We start from the raw sequence: 22852 nt of genomic DNA, 5'->3' as shown, positions 1-22852 counted from the left end.
TAGGAAAATATTCATTTCAGACAACCTCATAACTAATATTAGTTATGAATTTGTTTTACATGAAGACTTTTCTAACTTTTTAAAATAAAATTCTTCAAACAAACAAAAATGAATAAATGAAATAGCACAAACTTAGAAAAGCATCCATTCCAAATAAACTCATAGCTGAGATTAAATATTATATTTAGTGGAAAAATGTGAAAATAGGCTTATTAACTCACCAGATTTGTCAGTTAATGTCAAAACAACCTCGATCTTATTAAAAAAAAAAAAAAAAAAATTAACCCTACATTTGAGAGTTCGGATTTGAAAACTTAAATTTGGATTTGTATGAATTTGGACAAAACTTTTATAAAATCATATTAAATTGCATCTAAATTAACAAAAATTCAAATACGAGAGCATGAAATTGAGGAAACTTTAATCTTGTCTTTGTACAAATTTAAATAAAATTCAATATAAAACTCCATATATTTACAAATTCACACAAATAAATTTATACTCTCAAACGCTATCATAGTGTTCAGGATATAGATTCTGAACTTCGGATTAAACTTTGAATACAATCTAAATTTAATTTTTAAAACTCATAGTCTGAAAACACAAAGAGGAGAATTTATGTAACGTCGGGGGGCAGGTGAAAGTTGGATGAGTTGGGATAATAATTATTTTGTTTTTGGGGGATGGTGATGAACAGCTCATGCTCATCCTCATGCTCATCCTCATGGGGTGCGTACCCAAAATTCTGCTACTCCATTTTAAGCAAGCGTGTGTGCTGCGTGGATTGACGTTTCCAATTTTCAATATTTACTTTTGGACTCTTCCATCTAGCAGCTTTGGTGGGTTGGCTTGGAGGGGGCGACTTATTTTGACTCCTTTTCAATTTCCCATTCTCCATTCTTCAACTTTAGACTTTTATTTTTTTGGCTCCTTCTCTCTCTTTGGTGAAATGTATATTTAATTATTAAAAAAAAAAGTGACAACTTTTAAGTATCCTTTTTCTTCTTTATTATTCTTAGAGTATACCTTTTTTTATTTTTTACCATTTTTTAATTAAAGTAAAATTTTAATTCACGAGTAAGCTATTACATTGATCCGATAACTTTTAAAAGGTTCATAATCAATAAATCCATAAGCTTTAAATAGTTGTTTACAACTGTATAAATTAAAAGGAAGGTCATTCTATATTATTAAATGTAAAAGACTTGTTGAGAGGAGGAGGAGGGGGCGGTTTTCAATTATTATTACAAACTCAAGTTATATTTAAATCACAAAATGAGCTATAACCCATCTTTCAAGATATAAAAGGTCCAAATTATAATAGTTAGAATTCCTTATATAAGACTAGTATCATTTTCTCCTACAAAAAACTATCTGTGAAAAATGGTCGTCTAATAAAAGAAAGAAAGTAATCTGAAATAAATTTTTTTAAAAATTAAAAATATTTTTTTAAAATTTTTGATCAAAATAAAATGAAAATTAAATTATTAAAATATCTCAATAATTGTTTATTCTGATACAAAATTTAGGACAGCAAAAAATATAATCATTCAATTATTCTTGAATAAATAATATTAGAAATGGGTTCATTTCTTTTTTTTGAAAAAAAAAATTAATTCGGTTTGTAGTGTTGGGTTGGGGTAGGGGAGGCTAGAGGGTTAGGGAGCTGTTGATCACAAAATGGACAAAACTTAAAAGAAGCCCATGGGCTCTCAATGGGCCCAATTTAGGCCGACAGTCTTGCTTTGAGTCTACAAAATACTAAATTAAAAATCATCCAAACAAGGAAACCAAAAATAAATTAATTAAATTAAATTAAAGAAAATACTTAATGCCAACTGGCATTTAATGGCCCTCTCTCAGTCACCATATTTGGAGCTTTCAGTCCACTCCGTATTAATTTACACAAGAAGAGTTATTGCAAACTTATCACTGCCTTTTATTAAATTTTTTTTTTTTTTTTCCATTTAATTCCAGGTCAATTATATTTGGTGGAGATATTTATAGGTCAAGTTGAATCGGGTTAGGTCCAAAAATTTCACCCGACCCGACCCGACTGATTATTTTAGTGAAAATTTAATATTAACTCAAGCAATTAAGAAAATGATTTGTATCCATTTATTTATCAAATGAGCTGGGTCAGTTTGGATGTTTAGTGTTTTTTATTTTTATTTTTTGAATAAATAAAGGAAGAAAAATTGCCAAAAAAAATTAAGCCCACTAGAAACCACTGGCATGAAGTTTGAGATCGTTTCTTAATGTAAGGTTCGTTCAATTTGGGCGTGTTGAGCAAGTCTTTGAAGAAAACTAATACATAGGCTAGACAACATCAGTCCATCTTCCATTTCTACAACCTCTTTTTAAAGGTCCGAACATCACTTCCTACTCTTAAAAGGGGGGAAAAATATTTTCGGTTTTGTTAAATTTATACAAATTTCAGTTCAACTCATAGACCTTAATGCTTAAAAGGGTAGGTAGATTTTAATCCTTACTACATGTTTTGAAGTTTGGTCTTTAGATTTTGTATTTTAATTCGTTTTATTAATTTGAACAAATATAATATAAAATCATACTGAACTTTGTTCAAATTCACGCAATTCCAAATATAGGTCTAAAATTTGAACTTTCTGTTACAAAACTTAGATGTCAATTTGTGTAAATTTGATCAAAATTCGGTGCAATTTTATAATATATATTATTCAAATTTACATGAATTCAAGTTCAAGATTTATACCGAACCTTCAAAAAACACATGGCAATTAAGTGTTTTATAAGGTGTAGGGATTTTACATCATTTAGATAAACTAATATCTAATATAATTGGAAAACCTAAACAAGAAAAATTGCAGTCATCCTTATTTGACTCCAACCCTTGAATTATATTGTTAAAAGTGTGCATAAAACTCAACCAAAATGCATCTTTCTTTGACCTTATCCTTCCATGATTTAAACTTTAGGCTAGTGGGTTGGGGAGAGAGAGAGAGAGAGAGAGAGAGATTAAATAAATACATTAATTGTTTAGGTAATAGGATTTCCTTTAATATTAACCAACTAACGAAAATACAAACGAGCATGATTCATGAATGTGCGAAAAAAATTTATGCATCATGAACTAACTCAAAATTCATCTCGGTGTGAAAAAGTCACCTCTTCTGCCAAAGTTGCTGATCATGCCAAACCAATCGTTTGAATTATCGTATTATTAAAATACAATTAATTTCCAACCAATTATAACGATTAAAAATCATTTATTAATTAAACACCACAAAGTAAAGATTAACACCACCCCCTCCCCTTCAAATTAACATCCAACAAAATATAATTTAGCTTTCTATTGATTGAAATCTTTATCTTACATAGATTCTTATTTGCTTTTCAAACCGAATAGAACCGAACCAAAGGAAACGTGAATTAGGTATTGAATGATTAGAGATTGGGATAATTAATTATGAGGAGTTAGGTCTAAAGGGGCTGCTTTGCCAGAAAAACAAAAAACAAGGTCACATCACACGCCCACATAGACTAGGGCAGCGCTTTTGTTTTTCAAAAACACTTTAGCAAGACACATGCGGGTCATCGAGTGTTGGTATTTGTCAAAGACTTGCTTTCTTTGTTTTATATATTTCTTTTTCATAGCTGCAGATGGTCTTTGAATATGCTGCATCCTGCTTTCACTTATTTGGGAATCTTTTCCCCTTTTTTCCAACCCTATCTCTTTCAGGTTTCAGTCCCCATTGCCTCTCCATTTTCCTTCTTCTTCTTCTTTTTTTTTTTAAAAAAAATTTTATTCACTTGTTGACGATTTAATTAATGAATTTCATTTATAAGCTTATCGATCGATGGTCTTCGGGTTTTAACTTTCTAGGTTTAAATTTTCATTTTTATTACTTATGAATAAGCATCAATTTAAGAAGAAAGATCAACGAAATTAATCTGTCCAGAGAATGGACTAAAACTAAGGTAAGCAAACCATAATTTCAAACTATATCAAATATAAATTTTGAATAATTCATTTCATATGACTCGGGAGATTTAGGGATTAGATGTAGCAGGAATGACATAATTACAGATGATGAGTCAAATGAAGAATTTCAAATAGTCAGAGAAAGTCTTCATACTCCACTGACACCTTATGAGAAATCAAAGTTTTTAGAGTCTAGAAAAAATATGGTCACAAGGTTGGAACTTAAAAGAATTATTGAAACGGTACTGTCAACGGTGGCGCGTGCAGCTTAATTTGACTCAATTTGAGAAAACTTATCAATCTTGACTTTTGGAAAGAATGCATTTATTAGATAAAAGGTTGATGGAGCCTTTGCGCTATGATGATTCATGATAACTAGGGGTGGCAAAACGGGTTAACAGGCCAGGTTCGAGCGGGTCATAAACAGGTTTGGATTTGGGTTGACCCATTTATTACGGGTGACTACTATGTAAACCAAAACCTACCCGTTTAATAAATGGATCATCCGTTTAAAATATATAATTTATTTTTTAATTTTTTAAAAACATTTCATATAAAATGACATTTAAAAAAAAAAAAAAAAACACTCATTCATTTTATTTTTAAATGGGTTACCCAGTAGCTGGCTCGACCCGAACCCGCCTAACCTATTTAATAAGCCGTTCAGGTTCGGATTGACCCGTTTATAAACGAGTCACCTTGTATTAAACCCAAACCCGGTTTAAACGAGTGATTTTTGTTTTTTTTAAAGAAGGGCGGCACCTCCATTTATTTATTAATATACCCAAACGAGCGGTTCACTCATCGGGTTTCGACTCATTTTATCACCCCTAATGATAACCCAATGAATCGCACAACCATTTAAAAGAAGAAGTCATAATAAGGTTTTCATAGGTGAACTTGCGAAAGAATTATTGTCGAAACATGTCAAAGAATGACTTGCGAACATGTTATTTGCATCGATCTCTTAGTTTTGTTCTATTTTTTTCCTCTTGAATTAATCGTCTCGTTCAGAAAGTACGATACTTTTCTATTAAATTCAGCATTTTTTTTTATAAAATTAGTTATATAATGTTATAGGTTTACTCTTTAGCAAGAGTCAATTATTTTGGTAATTAAGTCAAGTAATAGAAAAAAAATTATTGAGGTTTGAGAATTTTTTAGTAATGCTTTAGTTGCTTTCATATGTTAAGATTAGAGACAATATATATATATATATATATATATATATATATATATAGATAGTTATGAAAATTTTACATATTAACTTGTGACACTGCAGAAAAAGGCAATAGAAAAAAATAAACATCTTTTGTGAAGATAAAATATATTATCACTAATTCTAAGTTTTGGATTTAAATTTGTATTAGATTTGAATAAGATGTAACATAGAATTGTATTGAAATTTGTCCAAATTCAAATTATGATTCGAAATTCATACTTCCAAATACAGAATAAAAGTAAAAAATTCTCCTAATATTTGCTTAATCCTATTTTCTCCAACGGATTTCTTCTACCTATAAGACAAAAAGGAAGTTTGAAAAGTGAATTACTATGATAATTTTAGAAGTTTGTATATATATATCTTCTCGCGATAAATTATTAGGAATGCATCAATGGGTGTGCAGCTTTCACCCTTCCGAGTTTGGTGCCGCATCATAATGTCTAAAATGGTGCGATGATGGCTACAGTTATAATATATATATAATTTGGTAGCTTCTAAGAATTAACGGCAAAATCATAATTTGCATTTTGTGTAAGCATTGACAGTTACAGTATCTAATTTAGTCAATACAAGTAAACTAATTTAGACAGATGGAATACAATCAAAAAACATATCTCTAATACCCAAGTTAGTCCTTATGGACCTTAAGACAAAACCATAGAAGTGGTGTTTGACTAGTGGATATGGGCTTGCTCTGATTTAAACCGAGTCCAAGCCCACTTAGGTCTAAGCCACTAATATTGGGCTTAATGTGTTTGATATTGCACAACCTTAGCTTAGAGTGCACTCTTCCAAATTGGCACATATGGTTGGTGGGCCTGATATTGGACTCGTCTCAGGCCTGCTCACTCTTCCAAATTGGCCCATTAAATTATTAAAATGTTATATAACCTTAATTAAAGCACTTTTAAAAGTGTAAAACCAAAAATATGATAGCTCTCGAAGTGACAAAATTTGTAATGTCAATTTTACTCTTCATCGTGTAATTTACATAAAATAAAATTTTCAAATATGTGGCAAAACTCAAATTTACCACTATTGAATTCCTTCCTAGTCAAATTTCACTTTCTCTTCTTCCAACCTTCCATTACAAATTCCTTTAATTTGAAGGGTAATTACATGTACATACAATCCCAAAATTTTCTTTCTACTTCAATAAGGATTCTCACAAAAGCTAAAAATTGAAAGGCATATCAAAACATTTCATTCATGCAATTCTCAATGATCGAGTCTTTTAAGATCTCTTAGTTGTTCAATACAATATCAGACCCAAGCCAACCAAGGAATTCTCTCATATTTATTATGTATTATGAAATTAGTTTAAATCGTAATGTCTTGAGGAAAAAAATGAAGAATTCTTAATCGCGATTGTGGAATTCTCCTTGATTTATTGGAGAAAGCATTTTTAGTAGCTCTTCATACCTTGAAAGTATAAATTTGTAATATCGAAACAACACCCGAAATATCGATTAGTTGCATGGAGAAAGAGATTGTTTAAAAAGCCTGGTCTCATTAATTGATATCAATGGCAAGAAGGTTATAAGGGTGAAGAGGTTATCAGAAGATTTGAATCGAAATGATATTTTAGATTCAATATTTGTTATCTTTAAAAAATATATATTTTTTAAGATTTATTATGTTTTTTTTTTTGTTTTAGATTGCTTTGTGATTTGTTCATTTTCTATTTTACTTTGCCTTTGATACCTACCATTAAAGTTTTTAAGAAATTGTTTTGTTTGTAGTTAAAATGGAAAGTGGATTAGGACATATTGAAAAAGTTTACTGACTTACAATTTCAATGCGTCAAATATCTTGAGCCAGTCACGCATAGTCTATGGTTACTAGGTACGTTAGATTGATATGGGGCAATATAAATCGGCCAAATACAAAGGCAGTTTCTAATCTATTAATGATTTTTCTTTTGTTGGCAATAGGCATGTATCATCAAAAGATGTCTAAAAAAACCATTTGATTAGGTTTATTATTCATGCAAATGCCTATGAATAAATTTATTATTAATTTTTTTTTTCTCTTTTCCACACCCCTACATGTGTGCATGTGTACATACACACAAGGGTTGTGTGTGTACACGTATGTAGGTTTGATGTAATTAGTCACTATGAGCAGCGTTTTGAAATTTTAATTGGGAATATGTGCAAAAGGTTTCGTGTATTAGATTTATCTAAGGCAATATAAATTACCCAAACACAATAAAATTTTTTAATCTATTAATCTCTTTTATATTTAGTTGGCAATAAGAATGTATCATTAAAAGATGCTTAAAAATACATTTTATTAGATTTATCATTCATGTATATGACTATGAATAGATTTATTATTGATGTTTTTTATATTTTCTATAGTAATTTAATTTCCTTTAACATTGTGTAAAACAATCAAACATTTTTGTTGTATAAATGTTGGCATTGGTATTTTTTTCTCTCTCTTTCTTGGAGATAATGTCTACAGAACTTTAGAGTTCAAATGTAAACCTTGATGGCTATATTGTATTTTTGTAATTATAATAAAAATTAAAAGCTTATTTTATCATGGAAAAAAAAAACATAGTTTTTTGACTGAAAAGGAATTTGATTGCTTTTTTTTTTTTGGTTAATTTGCCCATTTGTTGTGATAAATTTTAGATACTAAGGTAGGAAAAGTATATTTAACTTTCTAAATTAAATATTTTTACATATAGAAGAATATTTTTTATGTGCAATGCATGTGTGCTTTCACTATTAGGTCATGGGACAATAATGTATAAATAATACATGTTATAGGTGTTGGCTTAGAGTCGAGTCTAAGGGGGGGGTGAATGGACTCTTTTGCGTTAGGCTTGGCAAAACGGGTTTAGACCCAACAGGTCACTCATGACCTGCAAGGTTAAAACGGGTCTGAGTTTATGAATTTGACCCGTTTATAAATGGATCAACCCATGACCCGCCCGTTTATAAATGGGTCAATCCGGATTCGAGTTGGTTCACCCGCCGGGTGACCTGTTTACTTGGCTACTGTTCAATAAAATTATAAAACAATAACCCAAAGCCTAAAAGCCCAAAGGTCCTAAACCTAGAAATGAGAAAACCCTAATGGCCTAAATCCTATTCCTGCTGTGGCTGCCTCCTCCAATCCTCCTGCTGCTCCAGTCTAGCTCCTTGAGTCGTCATCCCCTCCTCAGGTCCTCAGCTGCTCCAGCTCAACCTCAGCACCTCCGGTCCTCCTGCTCTGCACCCTTACAGGCTTACACGCTCCAACGGAACCGTGCAGTGAGCGCATTAAGCGATCTTAACAGGGAAACAATGGTGCCATGGCATGTGCACATTAAAGACGATGTTGACAGAGGCGGTGGAGACGGAAAGCACCACATAGAGACCCAAGAGGAAGAGCCCCCTCAAATCCATCCCATGATGTAGGACAGGATGGATCGACCTAATCCTACGGTTCAACCCTCACATAAGCACATACACTCACAACACTTTAAATTAAGAATATAATTTTCCAAACATAAACGCCCTAAATCATGTTATGTTTCATATATTATTGGAATTTTGAGAAGGTGCATGATGCTGTTATGAAATAAGTCCCAATTAGTTCTTTCACAAAGAAATCAAGTTAAATGTTGAAAAATTGCTATTTCAAAGATTCAAGAATATAAGTTCTATGTTAGTAAACTAATATTCATCAAATTGATTTAAACTAGCAAGTACCAATGTTGCAATCTATGGATTCAAAAGGGTTATTCAAAGATGTGATTTATTCTACTAGAAAGGGTTCACAAAATATTGCAAGAATTCAAACATAAGTACTGAAATTACCAATAGATTTGTTTGGATGACTTGACATTGTTCCTCACGTAGTTAGATCACACTGTAGGTTTTTTGAACAAACGTTGAAGCACCAAGACAAATGCAGTAGTGGAGTGGAGGAAAGATAGCCGTGGGTGTATGGTATGTTGGACGTGTGGATGTGTTGAAGGGGGAGCCCATGTGGGTTAGTAAGGGGAGGTGGAGATGGAGTCACTGGATAAAATAGTGGTTTCTCACCACATGATCTCTGGAGAGAACGGGTACCCTCACACTACACAATTAAAATGATTGGAAAAAACTTTCAAGCTTTAGCAAAGAGAATTCTCTCAATATTCAATAATCAAATCTTAGCTTCCTTTCAAGTCTTACAATGGAGATATATAAGCTAACATGAAGGGGAGACAAGACAATAATCAGCTCACACTTCCCATACAAGCATGGGAGACATAGCTATATAATACACACAACTTACTAACAAATTAAATACTTAACACAACTTACTAAACTCACACATTGAACACTCTCACAGTAAGCTAAACTTAAGTGTCTTACAATATTACAACTTAAATACAAACATAAGTCAAAGGGAAGTCAATTTCGTGTGGGGTCCATTGGAGCCGTGTGGGGCCCACATGGGTCTTCTTGCTTCAACAATTCACTTTGAGTCTTCACGCACATAATAATCTTGAAATGAAATGTCCAAACAAATACAAATCCAAGCAAAATGATAATAAAGTCTTCCAACAAAATCTTCCATTAAAAAGTCTTCAAATGATCCTTGTGTACCTACAAAATAATCATGAACTGATGTGGACAATGGGAGGTCGTCCACGTGTCCTCATATTGGAAAGGAGTGGACATCGGGAGGTCATTCACGTGTTACAATGTCTGCAAAGAAAATGGGCAGGGCATGTTGATCCCCATCATCCCAACCCGTAGTCGGCAGCTCTGATTGTGATTCCCTGCTACTTGTTCTGATTTGATTCCGTTGTTCCTTGATTTTGGGTTTGAGAAATTTGAAAATGGAAGGGAATCGGGAGAGAGGTGTGGGTAGTCATGTCATGGCGTCAATGCCATGAGCGGTGGGGAAGAGGATGATGGTGCCATCTCCGGGCTCATTTTGACAGCGCGACGCAGACAGGGTTGTGCTGCTCCTTTTCCTCTTATTCTCCTCCTCCTCCTTCAACCTAGAGATGAAAGATGAGAGATTAGAGATGTGCTTTGATAATTTATTTTCTTGCTTTAAAAATTCAAAATAATTAAATTATTTTTTAAATGGGTAACCCGTGATCTACCTGTTTATTAAATGGGTGGGTTAGGGTTTATAGGGTTGTGACCCATTTAACCTCGACCTGTTTCCAACCCACTCGGACCCGACCTATGAACTTGTTTTGCCACCTCTATTTTGCATATTTTTGCTTTTCTCTACAAAATATAAAATTTGGCAAGATACAAATAATTATATCACAATATATAAAATATAAATCATGCACACAACATAAATAAAAGAGTAGGGAAGAAAAGCTCGACAAACAATTTTAACATGGTTAAGCCTTTTGCCTACATCCACGCCTTGAGACATACTTAAGGATCCCATAATCCACTATAAACATCTTTCATCAGCGGAGAAACCTTTACAACTGGGAACAAATTCCTTTCCCTCACCAAGAGCCTTTCCAAGGGAATCAATCCCTTTCGCTCACAAAGAGTCACAAGGTTCACCAAGAATCATTAAAATTCGGTTAACCAAGAACCTTCAACCACAGTTCACCCAGAACCCTTCGCAACTTGGTTTACCAAGAACTTTTTGAAATAAGAAGATGAATTACAAACAAAGCTCATTGAATGAGCGAATATGTAATATAATAAAATCCTCACAAGAATCTCTCAAGTAATGAATCAACACTAGATTAGAGAGCAAGATAGAGATTGAGCACAAAATGATGAATTAAAATGTTGTGTGTTTGGGAGTGATAATCACTAAGATTAATCATTAAACAAGTCTTTGGATTTGTATTTATAGGCAAATGGACGAACTATCCGTTATATCGCCGTTGGACTAATATATTAATTGTTTACTTATAAAACTAGCCGTTTATAGCCGTTGGGGCTGAAATTCCGACGCAAATCGTCAGCTGTTTACCCCAAACTGTCGACTGTTTACTCCAAACCGTTGACTATTTGACCCTATTTGTTCATTATCAAAACCTTCTAATCTGTGAAAGTATTCAACATGAAAGTTGTAGGATTTTTTCTCAGCTTTCCGTAGATACCAAAATCTCCCTTTTTGGAGTCTTCTAGCAAAATTTATGCTCCAAATACTAAAAGGTGTTCAATAAATTTGAGTGGTGCATAAAAAAGGTTTTAAACTCAATTAGGACCAAGTCTTTAAAAGATTATAATACTAATATGATTTTAAACTTGTCCCATATAAAAATACATTTGAGTAAAGGATATTTTTATAAAACTCTTGTTTTGACTTTGAAAACTCATAAGTACTAAACTTATGATTCGATGATATCCTATGTACTTTTACGAACTAGTATGCACATGCAATTTTCTCTTGCTTAATAATCATGTGTGAAACAATATTGCAAGAGTTACAATAGTTCCTACCTAAAACACTCCCTATAATACTATGACTTTGTTGGATGTGCTTAAGTTCTTTCGAGTGAGTGTCCACTTGATCTTTCCTACTCGAATGTCTACTCGGTCCAATATTTGCTTTTGATCCAGTACCTTCATGTATTAGTCACTTGTACCTATACTAACTTGATCTGTAAGAATATATTACACTTGAAACTACAAATAGGTTAATGTCATCAAAACACATTAAATATGATTATGTAGCCACTACGGCTAACAATAGGGAACATAATAATTATTTTTGAATACCAAAAAATAAATTCGAGCGACGATGCTAACCCAGGACTTCTTGGTAACTATGTTAGATTATCACTTTACCTAAAAGTTTAAATTATTAGGTTATGAGCCAACAATGTATATTAAGCTTTAACACTACATATATTTGTGAAAATATGGAGATTGAATTGAAAAAAAGAATTCTCTTACGAACCTTAACTTCAAAGTAGCAACCACAATATGTGGTATTTAGCTCTCTCTCTCTCTCTCTCTCTCTCTCTCTCTCTCTCTCTCTCTCTCTCTCTCTCTCTCTCTCTCTCTCTCTCTCTCTCGTTTTTACATATAATTTTTTGCCATTATATTTGGGGGTTGAATGACTTCAACACTCAACACTGGCCCACATTTAGTCTATATGTCATTGCAGTTTGCATTCCAAGCTGGACTTTCAAAGTCATTCTTTGTGGAGGATTTGGATGGGGTTGGTTAGGTTGGGTGATTTTGTGAACACATCCAAACGCTAGGTGACCTAGATTGTTAATTATTCATGATAATGTGAAAGAAATCATGTTATTCTAGTCTCACATAATAAATTTAAACTTTTAAGCAAATTGATTCTTTGGCATGATATTAGAATTTTTGTGACCTAAAAATTTAGAGTTCGACTAAACCTCATCGTTCCATTGTTCTGATCAAATGAAAAATTATAACACGAGGTATGATGCTCTGTGCTAGCCTATTTTATCCACAATTTAAGCCTAATATAAGTTTGAGAGTTTAGAGAGATGATATGCAGCATTGTTAGGGTCTAATTATCACCTAAGTTTAAGATTTTAGGTGAATTAATTTGAATAGTACAAGATAGTTACCACCTATCAGACCACTTTCTAACTTAACTTAGTAATTTTTTTTTAAAATAAACAATTAAGATGACAAAAAATATAATAAAATACTTCAGTAGTAGGAAACTATCTCTAAAAGTTGGAGTCATAATGAATGAGACTCTTCACTTTTAGTATATATTTTTTATTCATTTGAAAATTATTACCTAAAATTAAACCGACAATCCACCCATCAATTCGAATCACTCCCAACCTTGTGAAGGATAGAATGTAAGACTTTTATAATGAATGTTTCATTGATTATTAGAATCAGTTAATTTTTCAGACTCAATAAATTTCAAGAAATCAAAGAATTTAACTTTAAAATTTTCACAATTTTTTTTTGATAGGGTAGAATTTTCTTCACTCAAAATGCCATAATAATTCATTCCTTTTCTCTCAAATTAATATTGTCAATTGGTGAAAAGTAATCCATAGTAGTTGTCATAGGTTGAAGAAGACAATGGTTTAGAAATTTTTTTTTTTTGTTGACTTTTTGAGTCTTATCTTGTTTTGATAATGACAAATCACAACATCTCAATTTGTGCGTTAAGTTTATGAACAGAGTTATCTTTTAGAAAGTACAAATGACAAATGCAGAATGGAAGCCATGAAGCAATTAATCGAGTACATATCTTGGCGCATTCCATGAATATCCGAAGAGCAAAGCTTGAAGACCTTATATTTTTCAATTGTAATGTTTTTAGGCTTTAATTGTGCATGCGTATCATCTAATTTGAATTGAAGCTCTCATATGACCTTAGACTGACCTTAGACACTCCATATTTTATGGAAAATCATTTTACAAATGTGCAAAAATTATTTCAAGTAAAAAATTCCAAAACAAGTTTTTCAAAATCTCTTTCATGTTTCTGTCATCGCATTGATGAACAATTTTCTCGATCAATCAGTTCTCATATTAAAATATGTTCAACATGAAAATTGTGGTATTTTATCTTAAATTTATTTTGATGCTAAGAACATCCCATTTGGAGTTTTTTTAGAAAAAGTAATGTCCAAAAAACTGAAAGGTGTTCGTAACAAAAAATTCCCTTCATGTTTATTTCATCTCATTGATGAGCGATTTTCTCAATTAATCATTTCTTATCTTAAAAATTGTTTAACATGAATGTTGTGGGATTTTCTTTTAGCTTTCTATTGATTCTAAGAACGTCCAATTTGAAGCTGTATACAAAAAGTTACGTCCAAAAAACTGAAAGGTATCCACGCAGAAATGCCCCAACGGCCGAAAAATGGCTAATTTTCAAAATAAATTATTATTTTAAAGCACTAACGGTCATATAACGGCTACATTGGGTTTTTGGCTATAAAATGCAAGCTAAAACACATGAAAAATGTTAGAAAATCATATTGGGAGCATACTTCATTATTCTTTGATTCCCAAACATATTTTATACTTCATTTTGAAGATCAAGGTCATATTTCTCTTACTCTTTCTTTTTAAAAATCTTTTTGGGGAAATTCTTTTGGGTTATACTTGTAAGGCTTGAGCATATATTTATATCTATATATTTTACTTGAAAAGCCTTTTTGCAATTTGATTTTTGAAAGATCAATCTTGAAGAAATATTTTTCTCCTACTCTTTCATTTTGAAAATTCTTTTTGGAAAAATTCTTGGGATTATACAAGCTAGGCTTTGAACATATATCCATTTCATATTTCTTGCTTGAAGAGCCTCTTGTTCTTGAGATTTCTAAAATCAATTTCCTATTTGAAGAAATTATTTTCTATATTTCTCCTACTCTTCTTAAAAACATTTTCGGAGAAAAATTGTTTAGGGTTTCTTGAAAGTTTAGAGCATTATTTTTAAACTCACATTATACATCAAAGCTCTTCTTACATTTGATATTTTAAAGGGTCTTTGTAAGACTTAGCATATATTTACATTCATATATATATATATTGCTTGAAAGCTTCTTGCTCTTAATATCTCAAAGGTCATTTGAGAAAAACATTTTCCATACTCTCACATTTTACTTGAAAAATATCTTTGAGAGAAATTTCAAATACTTTACCGAATTGTAAGTTTTAAATAATTTGAATGGTGCATATAGATTTTCATTTGTACATCTTAGCTAAGAAGTAACAATTTTTGTATGCAAAAATTTCATTTTTAATTGTAAAGGAGGGCTTCATCCTATAAGGAGTGCCAGACGTGGGGTATCACTTGAAAAGGTAGCTGCGCCCCGAAGTAGCGAACCAAGTGTAGGGTATAGCTTGAAAAGGATGGCTCCATCCTGTAAGGAGCGTGTAAACGGTTTTACTCCGCCCGATTAAGAGAACTGGTTAGTAGAATCCTCAAGCGAATTTTCTTGGGGCGAGGATGTAGGCGGGTACAATCGAACCTCGTAAAATCCGTGTTTGCATTTCTCTTCCCTACTCTATTTATTTTTTTCGCACTTATATGCTTACGTTTCATTTGTTGTAAATGTTGTATATGTTTTAAATAATTGCACATTTGAATATTTATGAGATTTGCGATTGCTTAGAAAGACCCTAGGTTCGTGTAATACTGACAATGATTCTAAAAATAGGACATACTTGACCTAGGTCACCCCCCTCTTAGGAACACACCATAAATCACATTTTTTTTTTTTTTATAATCTGAGGACTTCAGTCACCATCGTGCCCATCGTACCACTTTGGGCACAATGGTGTGGCACCAAATCTGAGGGGGTGAAATTTTCCATTCATTGACGCACCCCTAGTAATTCACTGACATAATGCCTCAAGAAAAAATCGAATTCGTGATCTTGAGATCACCAAAGTTACAAGTCGCTTGATGAATGGATGAAACTCCATGAATGAAACTTGCTCTCTAGAACTTGTTGAGAGCAAGCTTCATGGTGGAGTTTCATTGACTCCCAATTTCACTAACCTTGATAAAGACGGTGGGCAAAACACATGCCTCCATAATTGAATGAACTTATTAAGGGCAAGCTTCAATGGTGGACAATTTTTTTTTTTTTTTCTTCACCCACCATGGAAACTTTGTTTTTAGTTTTCCTAACACTAGTTTGTCCACCGTGGTCTCTTTGAGACATTCTTTTTTTCTTGTGGTGCAAATTTTCATTTCCTTTGTTTATGAACCATGAAAAATTTTGAATGTTGCTTCTTTTCTTGCCTAGTTTTTAGAGAGTGAATAATTTTTTAATAATTTGTTTGAAATGAAACAAATAAAATAAAATGAAATATAATTCATATTTATAATTTTATATATTAATAATATGATTTTTAATTTTATTTCACTCCTAACTCATTTCATTTTAACATAACAAGTATTGTCTCAAATAATTTAAATTATTTATTCAAATTTTATCACTTCAATTTACTTCCCAATTCTATTCACTAATTTTAAATAGGAACTATAACTCATTAATTAATAATTAATTTTTATCATATGAAACCTTAATAATTAAATGTCAATAGGTCTATAAACAAGTCAAATCCAGACAAAATTTGCCTTACTCAAAGCTTGTTCATTAAAATTTTAATTGAATTCAAGTTCAAACCTAATTTTAACAAACTCTCTTAAGTTTATTTTATTATACAAATGAAAAAGCTCACGAACCCTCATTGAGTCAAACTAACGTTTAAGAATCTCTCATTCTGAAAGATGAGAAATATTTTTTACTCAAAAAATTGAAAGAGACTTACTAATACTATCTTATAGTTCTTTTGTCCATCCAAGTTAGCCTATTGACCTTGAACATCAATCTTATCACCAAATTAACCTAATGAAATTTAAGTTAAATCATTTTGTGCACAAATAGTTCATAATTTTAAGCTCACTACAATTTATCAGACCAAATTCGATTTTATCAAACTAGCATCAATAATTCTAATTCAAGCCTTAAAACGAATCCAAATCGAGTCTGTAATCGACTTGTTCATGATCCGAATTCATTCATGTTCAAGAATAAATAAGTCACAAAATTAAATTTAAGAATCGTTTGTCTAACAATGAAAATGAACAAATTTGAATGAACTCTTACTAAATCAAACTTTCAAGTCGTGAACGGTTCGATTCATTTGTAGCCTTAATTGTCATTAAGAATGACCATGTTGCTTATATTAAAACAAAATCAACAATGATAAAACCCATAATTAATTAGTTAGAGGAATTATGTACCAAACATCAACCCTATAAAATATAACACATTAACACCCTACAAGCCTCCCAATTCGCAACCCCACCCTCCCGAAAACGAAAAAAAGAAAAAGCATGAAACCCTAGGTAAATAATTTGAACAATTTACTTGTTTTCATCCAAGAGGTGATCCACAGTAAAACCCAGCGACAGCGCAGATAAACCCTAATGAGCCCTAACAAAGAAAATGCTTAATTCCGGGCCCTGCGCCCCATCAGGGTTGATCATGTGCAGAGCTTCGGAATCCTTGGATCCTACCACCCTCTCAAATCTCGCCCTCATGTAGGTCAATTCGCCGTCGAACGACGCCTGTTTCTCCGACGGGCTCGGCAGTACGCCGGCGCCCATCGAAACCCCTCGCAGAATTTGCATCACATACATTTCCTCCGCCGACATTTGCTTCCTCCTGATCGAGTACCCCGCCTTCCTGCCATTACAATAAATCGCCCACACGAATTCCTCCATCACCTTCTTCCGGTGCGTCCTCGACTCGCTCTCCAGCGCAATCCTGACTATGTCGGAGTCCATCTCCTTGTGGAACGCGCTCGTCAGCATCGGAAGCTCGATCACGAACATGGGCGCGCAGTGGGGGTTCTCCTGAATCGTGAGGCTCACTCTGCCTTTCCGGTACCCGAAGATCGTTCCCGTCGTCGCGTTATCCGTCAGCAGAGGCCGTCGTGGGCGGCCCAGTAGAGCCACCATTTTGCATCCCGAGGTCAGCATCGGAAAAAGCTTCAGCATTTTGAGAAACCCATTTCCGGATTTCGTTCGCTTCTCGCCGGGTGTCGGCCGGAGAAGAGACATCAGAGCTCTGTTCTCCATTTGATGGCATCAAACAGGGTTTGAACTTTTTTAACTCGAAGGATGAGAGTTGAGAAAAGGGGCATGCAAAATTAATATAGATAATTGAATTTGAAGGGCTTAGGAATGCAGTTGGCAATTGGCAATCGGGTGGGTTGGATTGTACTTGGAATCTTTAAAGTTGGGGAGAAAAGAGGAGAAAGTCCTTCTCAAATGGTTTGAGACATGGGATTGAAATGGGATAAAGCGTGATGTGACCAACAGGGCTTAGCGAGGAGAGGCAGAGGGGCCGAAATTGAATGAACGTGATAAGGCAAGGTGGGTGGGGAAGGGGATGAAGAAAAAACTGGAAAAGATGAAAGCAGAGGAGTCTTTTTAATGGTGGTTTGGCATGTGCCTCTCTGATCATTACTTGGTGCATCAACATCAATTGCTTGCTTTGTGCCTTCACCAATCCCATCACAAACACTCTCATTATTGAAGTGCAACTCATCTTTCCCCAAACACTTCCCCTGTTTCAGCCATTGAAGATCTCTTTTTTTTTTTTAGCAAGTAACCCCTTCTCCCTGTCTTGGGCTGTCAGTTACTCCACTTTTTCTAGCGTCGGCATAGTCTTCTCAGCTACATCACTTTCCCTAAATTTTTCCTTTGTCCCCTCCTCTTTGTTAGCTCGAATGTAAGTTTTACCATAGGATTTGCACGGTTTCATTTATCCCAAAGTGAATGAAAGCATCTAATAACTGATTTGTTGTCTGGTAAAATATATTTTCTGTACCAAAATGAAAAGGGTTCCATTTGCCATCTGTGTTCTTGGTGCCGTCAAATACTTTTCTAGCTCAATTGCCTTCTATTTGGGATAGATATTTATAGCTGGTTTCGGTGAACTCAAGAAAACATAGCCACCAACAAGACGAACTTGTGTTCAACTTGCATTAATTCTTACTCTCTTAAAAGTTTGAGGTTTGGAATTAAAGTGAATGAATTTAAACAAATATAACATAAGGTTATATTAAAATTTATTTAAATTTATATGAATACATCACTCAATATTCAATTTTTACATCTTGTACTTATTAGGAACAATCATAGATTGATTAGATGCATTGTGTTGGCATGAGCTATCTCGTTTCACTTATGGCTGATTGGCCATGATTGGGTTAGAATATTTGATGTATATTCTTCTTTTTATCTTTGGCACATAGATATTTTATTTTTAGGAGAAGATTGTACATTTGCTAAAATTAACTTTCCTTATATCTGTATAAATTGATGACTGATAATTATTGAATAATAAGGAAAAAGGAGAAGTGACATTTCCCGTGGACGTAGGCTGGAGTCAGCCGAACCACGTAATTATTGTGTGCATTTTCTTCTTGTTTTAACATGGTACCAGAGCGGGGATTCAAGGGCTTCCGCCCCTCTTCTTCATCACGACATTTTCTACCATTTTAGCCAACAATGGCTGACATGGTTCCTTACGGCAGCAACACCATCATGACGGTGGTTGATGACCTGACGACCAAAATGGTCGATGTTCTGACCAAGAACTCGGTTCCCAACTATGATCCAATGAATCTACATATCGACATCAAGTTAGACGGGGCAAACTATGCCCTTTAGTCCCAAGTTGTTGAGATGTTCATCTCCGGCAAGGACAAACTTGGGTATATCAATGGTGATATTCCGGAATCCTCGGCGATTGACCCGACGTTCCGAAAGTGGCGTATCGAGAACGCAATCGTGAAAGGATGGTGGCTCATCAATTCTATGAACCCATCCCTGATCAGCAACTTCATTTGTTTCTCCACTACGAAGGATGTGTGGGAGGCAATTGCAACAACATATTATGATAAAATTGATACCTCACAAGTATATGATTTGAAACGACGTGTCTCATGAACACGCCAGGTGAGCGACTCCATTGAAACCTACTACAACAACCTCTAGGGACTGTAGCGAGAAATTGATTTTCGCCGGCTGAATTCGATGACATGTGCCGGAGATATATGAAAATTTAGTTCCCTTCTCCAAGAGGACCGGGTCTATACTTTTCTAGATGGGTTAGATAACTGATTGGACAAGGCCCGGAGTGACGTCCTGCAGATGCAACCATTTCCCATGGTGGAACAGGCGTATGCATATGTACACCGAGAAGACATTCGTCAAGTTGTCATGCTTGCAAGAACCGAGACCACAACCGGCGCTGTCATAGCCTCCAAAAGCACCAAGATGGGGTCACGACAACCTCCATCTATTCAATTGTCCTAAAAGACGCCAATGGGTGGTGACAAAGTCTCTCATCTCAACCGAGGCAAGTCCCATACAGAAGGAGGGGGATGCAGCTATTGTGGGAATCTCAAGCACACCCGCGAAACCTGTTTCAAACTTCAATGGTATCCAGAGTGGGGGCATGACCTTAAAGCGCGGAAGGCTCGTAAGATCGAGGTGGTTTGGGTCGGGCAGCACAAGTTGAGGCAACGCCACAACTGTCCCTCATCCCGCAAACCATGCCTACTACTGATCATGGTAATGAGGGACAAGCTTGTTTGAGCTCGGCTTAAGGTAAATATGATGGCTGACTAGTTGATTCTGGAGCCACTAACCATATGAAATTCGATGACTCATACTTTATTCAGATCACCAAACCTCGACGAACTAGCATAATTAATGTCAATGGTGTTCCTTATCCTGTTACAGGGCCTGGCACAGTGACCCTACCACCCACCCTCTCCTTATCCAATACTTTGCTTGTCTTGTCTCTCTTGAATAAATTAATTTCAGTTAGTCAAGCTACTACTGAATTGCATTGTGTTGCCCTAGTATATCCTACATTTTGTCTTTTTCAGGATATTCTCACCAAGGAGATCATTGGGCGTGGTACTAAGAGGGAGGGGTTGCACTACATGGAAGACTTATATCCGGATCGGGCTCATGTGATGCAACCCGTGCAGAGTAGTAAGGAGAAGTAGATTTGGCGATAGCATCGTCGGTTAGGCCATCCATTGTTTAGTTACATGAAGTACTTGTTTCCAGACTTGTTTTCGAATTATTTTCCTTCAGAATTTAAGTGTGATACTTGTGTTTTAGCAAAGAGTCATCAGGTATCATTTCAGATGAGTATGAATAAAAGTTCCAAGCCATTCTCCTTAATTCATTCAAATATGTGGGGGTCATCTCCTATAACTACCTACAACAGAACTCGATGGTTTGTTACATTCGTTGATGACTGCACCCGAATGACATGGTTGTACCTCTTAAAAAATAAAGATGAAGTGTTTGATATTTTCTGTGCATTTTACTCTATGATCCAGACTCAATTTTCTAAAAAAATCCATATACTCTGGTCTGACAACAGGAGGGAATATGTCAATCAAAAATTCCAAGCACATTTCCAAACTCATGGACTGATACATGAGACTTCTCGCCCGCAAACCCCTCAACAAAATGGGGTTGCTGAAAGGAAAAACGGCATATTTTGGAAACAGCTCGTGCACTCCTGATTGGGACGCACGTCCCTAGATAATACTAGGATGATGCAGTTGCCACTGCGGTGCATCTCTTAAATTGTATGCCATTAAAGGTACTCAACTATAAAACACGATTGCAAGCCTTATCCAGTTATGTCTCACTACCTGCTATTTTAGTGATTCCTCTACGAGTGTTTGGGTGTGTGGCCTTCGTTCATCTTCATAAAAATCAAAGGACTAAACTGGACCCATGTTCCCTACGGTGTATCTTTGTGGGGTACGCTACCTACACAAAGGGCTACAGGTGTTATCATCCACCTCCCAAACAGACATACGTCACATTAGATGTCATGTTTTCTGAATCTAAAACATTTTTCTCTCCCAAGTCAAATTCATCTCTTCAGGGGGAGCGTTCGAATGAAGAGCCAAATTGGTCAGAGTGGCCTAGTTTTGTAATTGATGGACCCGATGGACTCGCACGGATGGGTGAATCTGAATTCATGGAAAACATTACTAATAATAATAATGTTAAAGACAGAATCGAGGTTTGTGTGGATATGACACAAAAATCGCAAGAAATTGACTATGGGATCGATATGGAAAGGGGTAATGCACAGAGGGACAATCATAAGGATGATAAATCAGAGACATCTGAAGCCGAGCCCCTCACCTCCAGAGTACCTGCTGACCCAACTCCTGAGAATATCCAGAAGGTAAGTTCCCCTTCTGCTTCTTTACTTACTAATGATTTACATGCTTCTAGTGGCTATACTTTACCTTTTAGGCACAATTGTGGAAAGCTACCCAACCGGTATTCACCTGACTGTGACAAGAAGAAATCTGAATACCTCATCACTAATTATGTTTCAACTCAAAATTTGTCTGAACCCCTCAAGTCCTTTGTGCATTCGGTATCGTCACATTATGTCCTAGAAAGCATTCACGAAGCCTTAGCAGATCCAAGGTGGACCCAGGCAATAAAGGAAGAAATGGAGGCTCTACAGAAAAATGATACTTGGTCTCTGGTCTATTTTCCATAAGGAAAGAAAATTGTTGGATGCAAGTAAATTTTTCCTATTAAATACAAGGCCGATGGATCTATTGAGTGGTACAAGGCAAGGCTCGTGGCAAAGGGGTACACTTAAACTTATGGTATAGATCATTTTGAAACCTTCTCACCTGTGGCAAAATTGAACATTGTTAGAATTTTATTATCTCTAGCTACTAACTTGAACTGACCATTACATCAATTTGACGTAAAGAATGCATTCCTCCATGGTAGTATTGAGGAAGAAGTGTACATGGAGCTTCCCCCAAGATACACGACTACTTCAAAGAATGAGATTATATGCAAACTTCAACGAGCTCTATATGGGCTAAAACAATCACCGTGTGCATGGTTTGGAAGGTTTAGCATTGCTATGAGAAATTATGGATTCCAACAAAGTAACACTGATCACACATTATTTATAAAGCACCAACTTGGTAAAGTAACCGTCTTGATCATTTATGTTGATGACATGATTATAACAGGAGATGATACAGAAGAGATTGCTAGACTCCAAGAGCAGCTAACAACATAGTTTGAGATGAAAAACCTCGGTGGCCTAAAATATTTTTTAGGCATTGAGGTTGCCAAGTCTAGACAGGGTATTTTCCTTTCCCAAAGAAAGTACA

At 34.6% G+C, this 22852-nt stretch overlaps 1 protein-coding gene across 1 annotated transcript; it reads right to left on the bottom strand.

Annotated features, from left to right (window-relative positions):
• Positions 1 to 16849: 16849 nt before the first annotated feature.
• LOC131161529 (protein MIZU-KUSSEI 1) lies at positions 16850 to 18507 on the bottom strand. Its single transcript, XM_058117350.1, has one exon. The coding sequence runs from the start codon at positions 17727 to 17729 to the stop codon at positions 17073 to 17075; it is 657 nt and encodes a 218-aa protein (XP_057973333.1). The 5' UTR covers positions 17730 to 18507; the 3' UTR covers positions 16850 to 17072.
• Positions 18508 to 22852: the final 4345 nt, after the last annotated feature.

Source organism: Malania oleifera, chromosome 8 (genome assembly GCF_029873635.1).
Source record: "Malania oleifera isolate guangnan ecotype guangnan chromosome 8, ASM2987363v1, whole genome shotgun sequence".
Classification (NCBI taxonomy): Eukaryota; Viridiplantae; Streptophyta; class Magnoliopsida; order Santalales; family Ximeniaceae; genus Malania; species Malania oleifera.
Note: the sequence above shows the minus strand (reverse complement) of the source record. Positions and strands in the feature narration are given on the sequence as shown.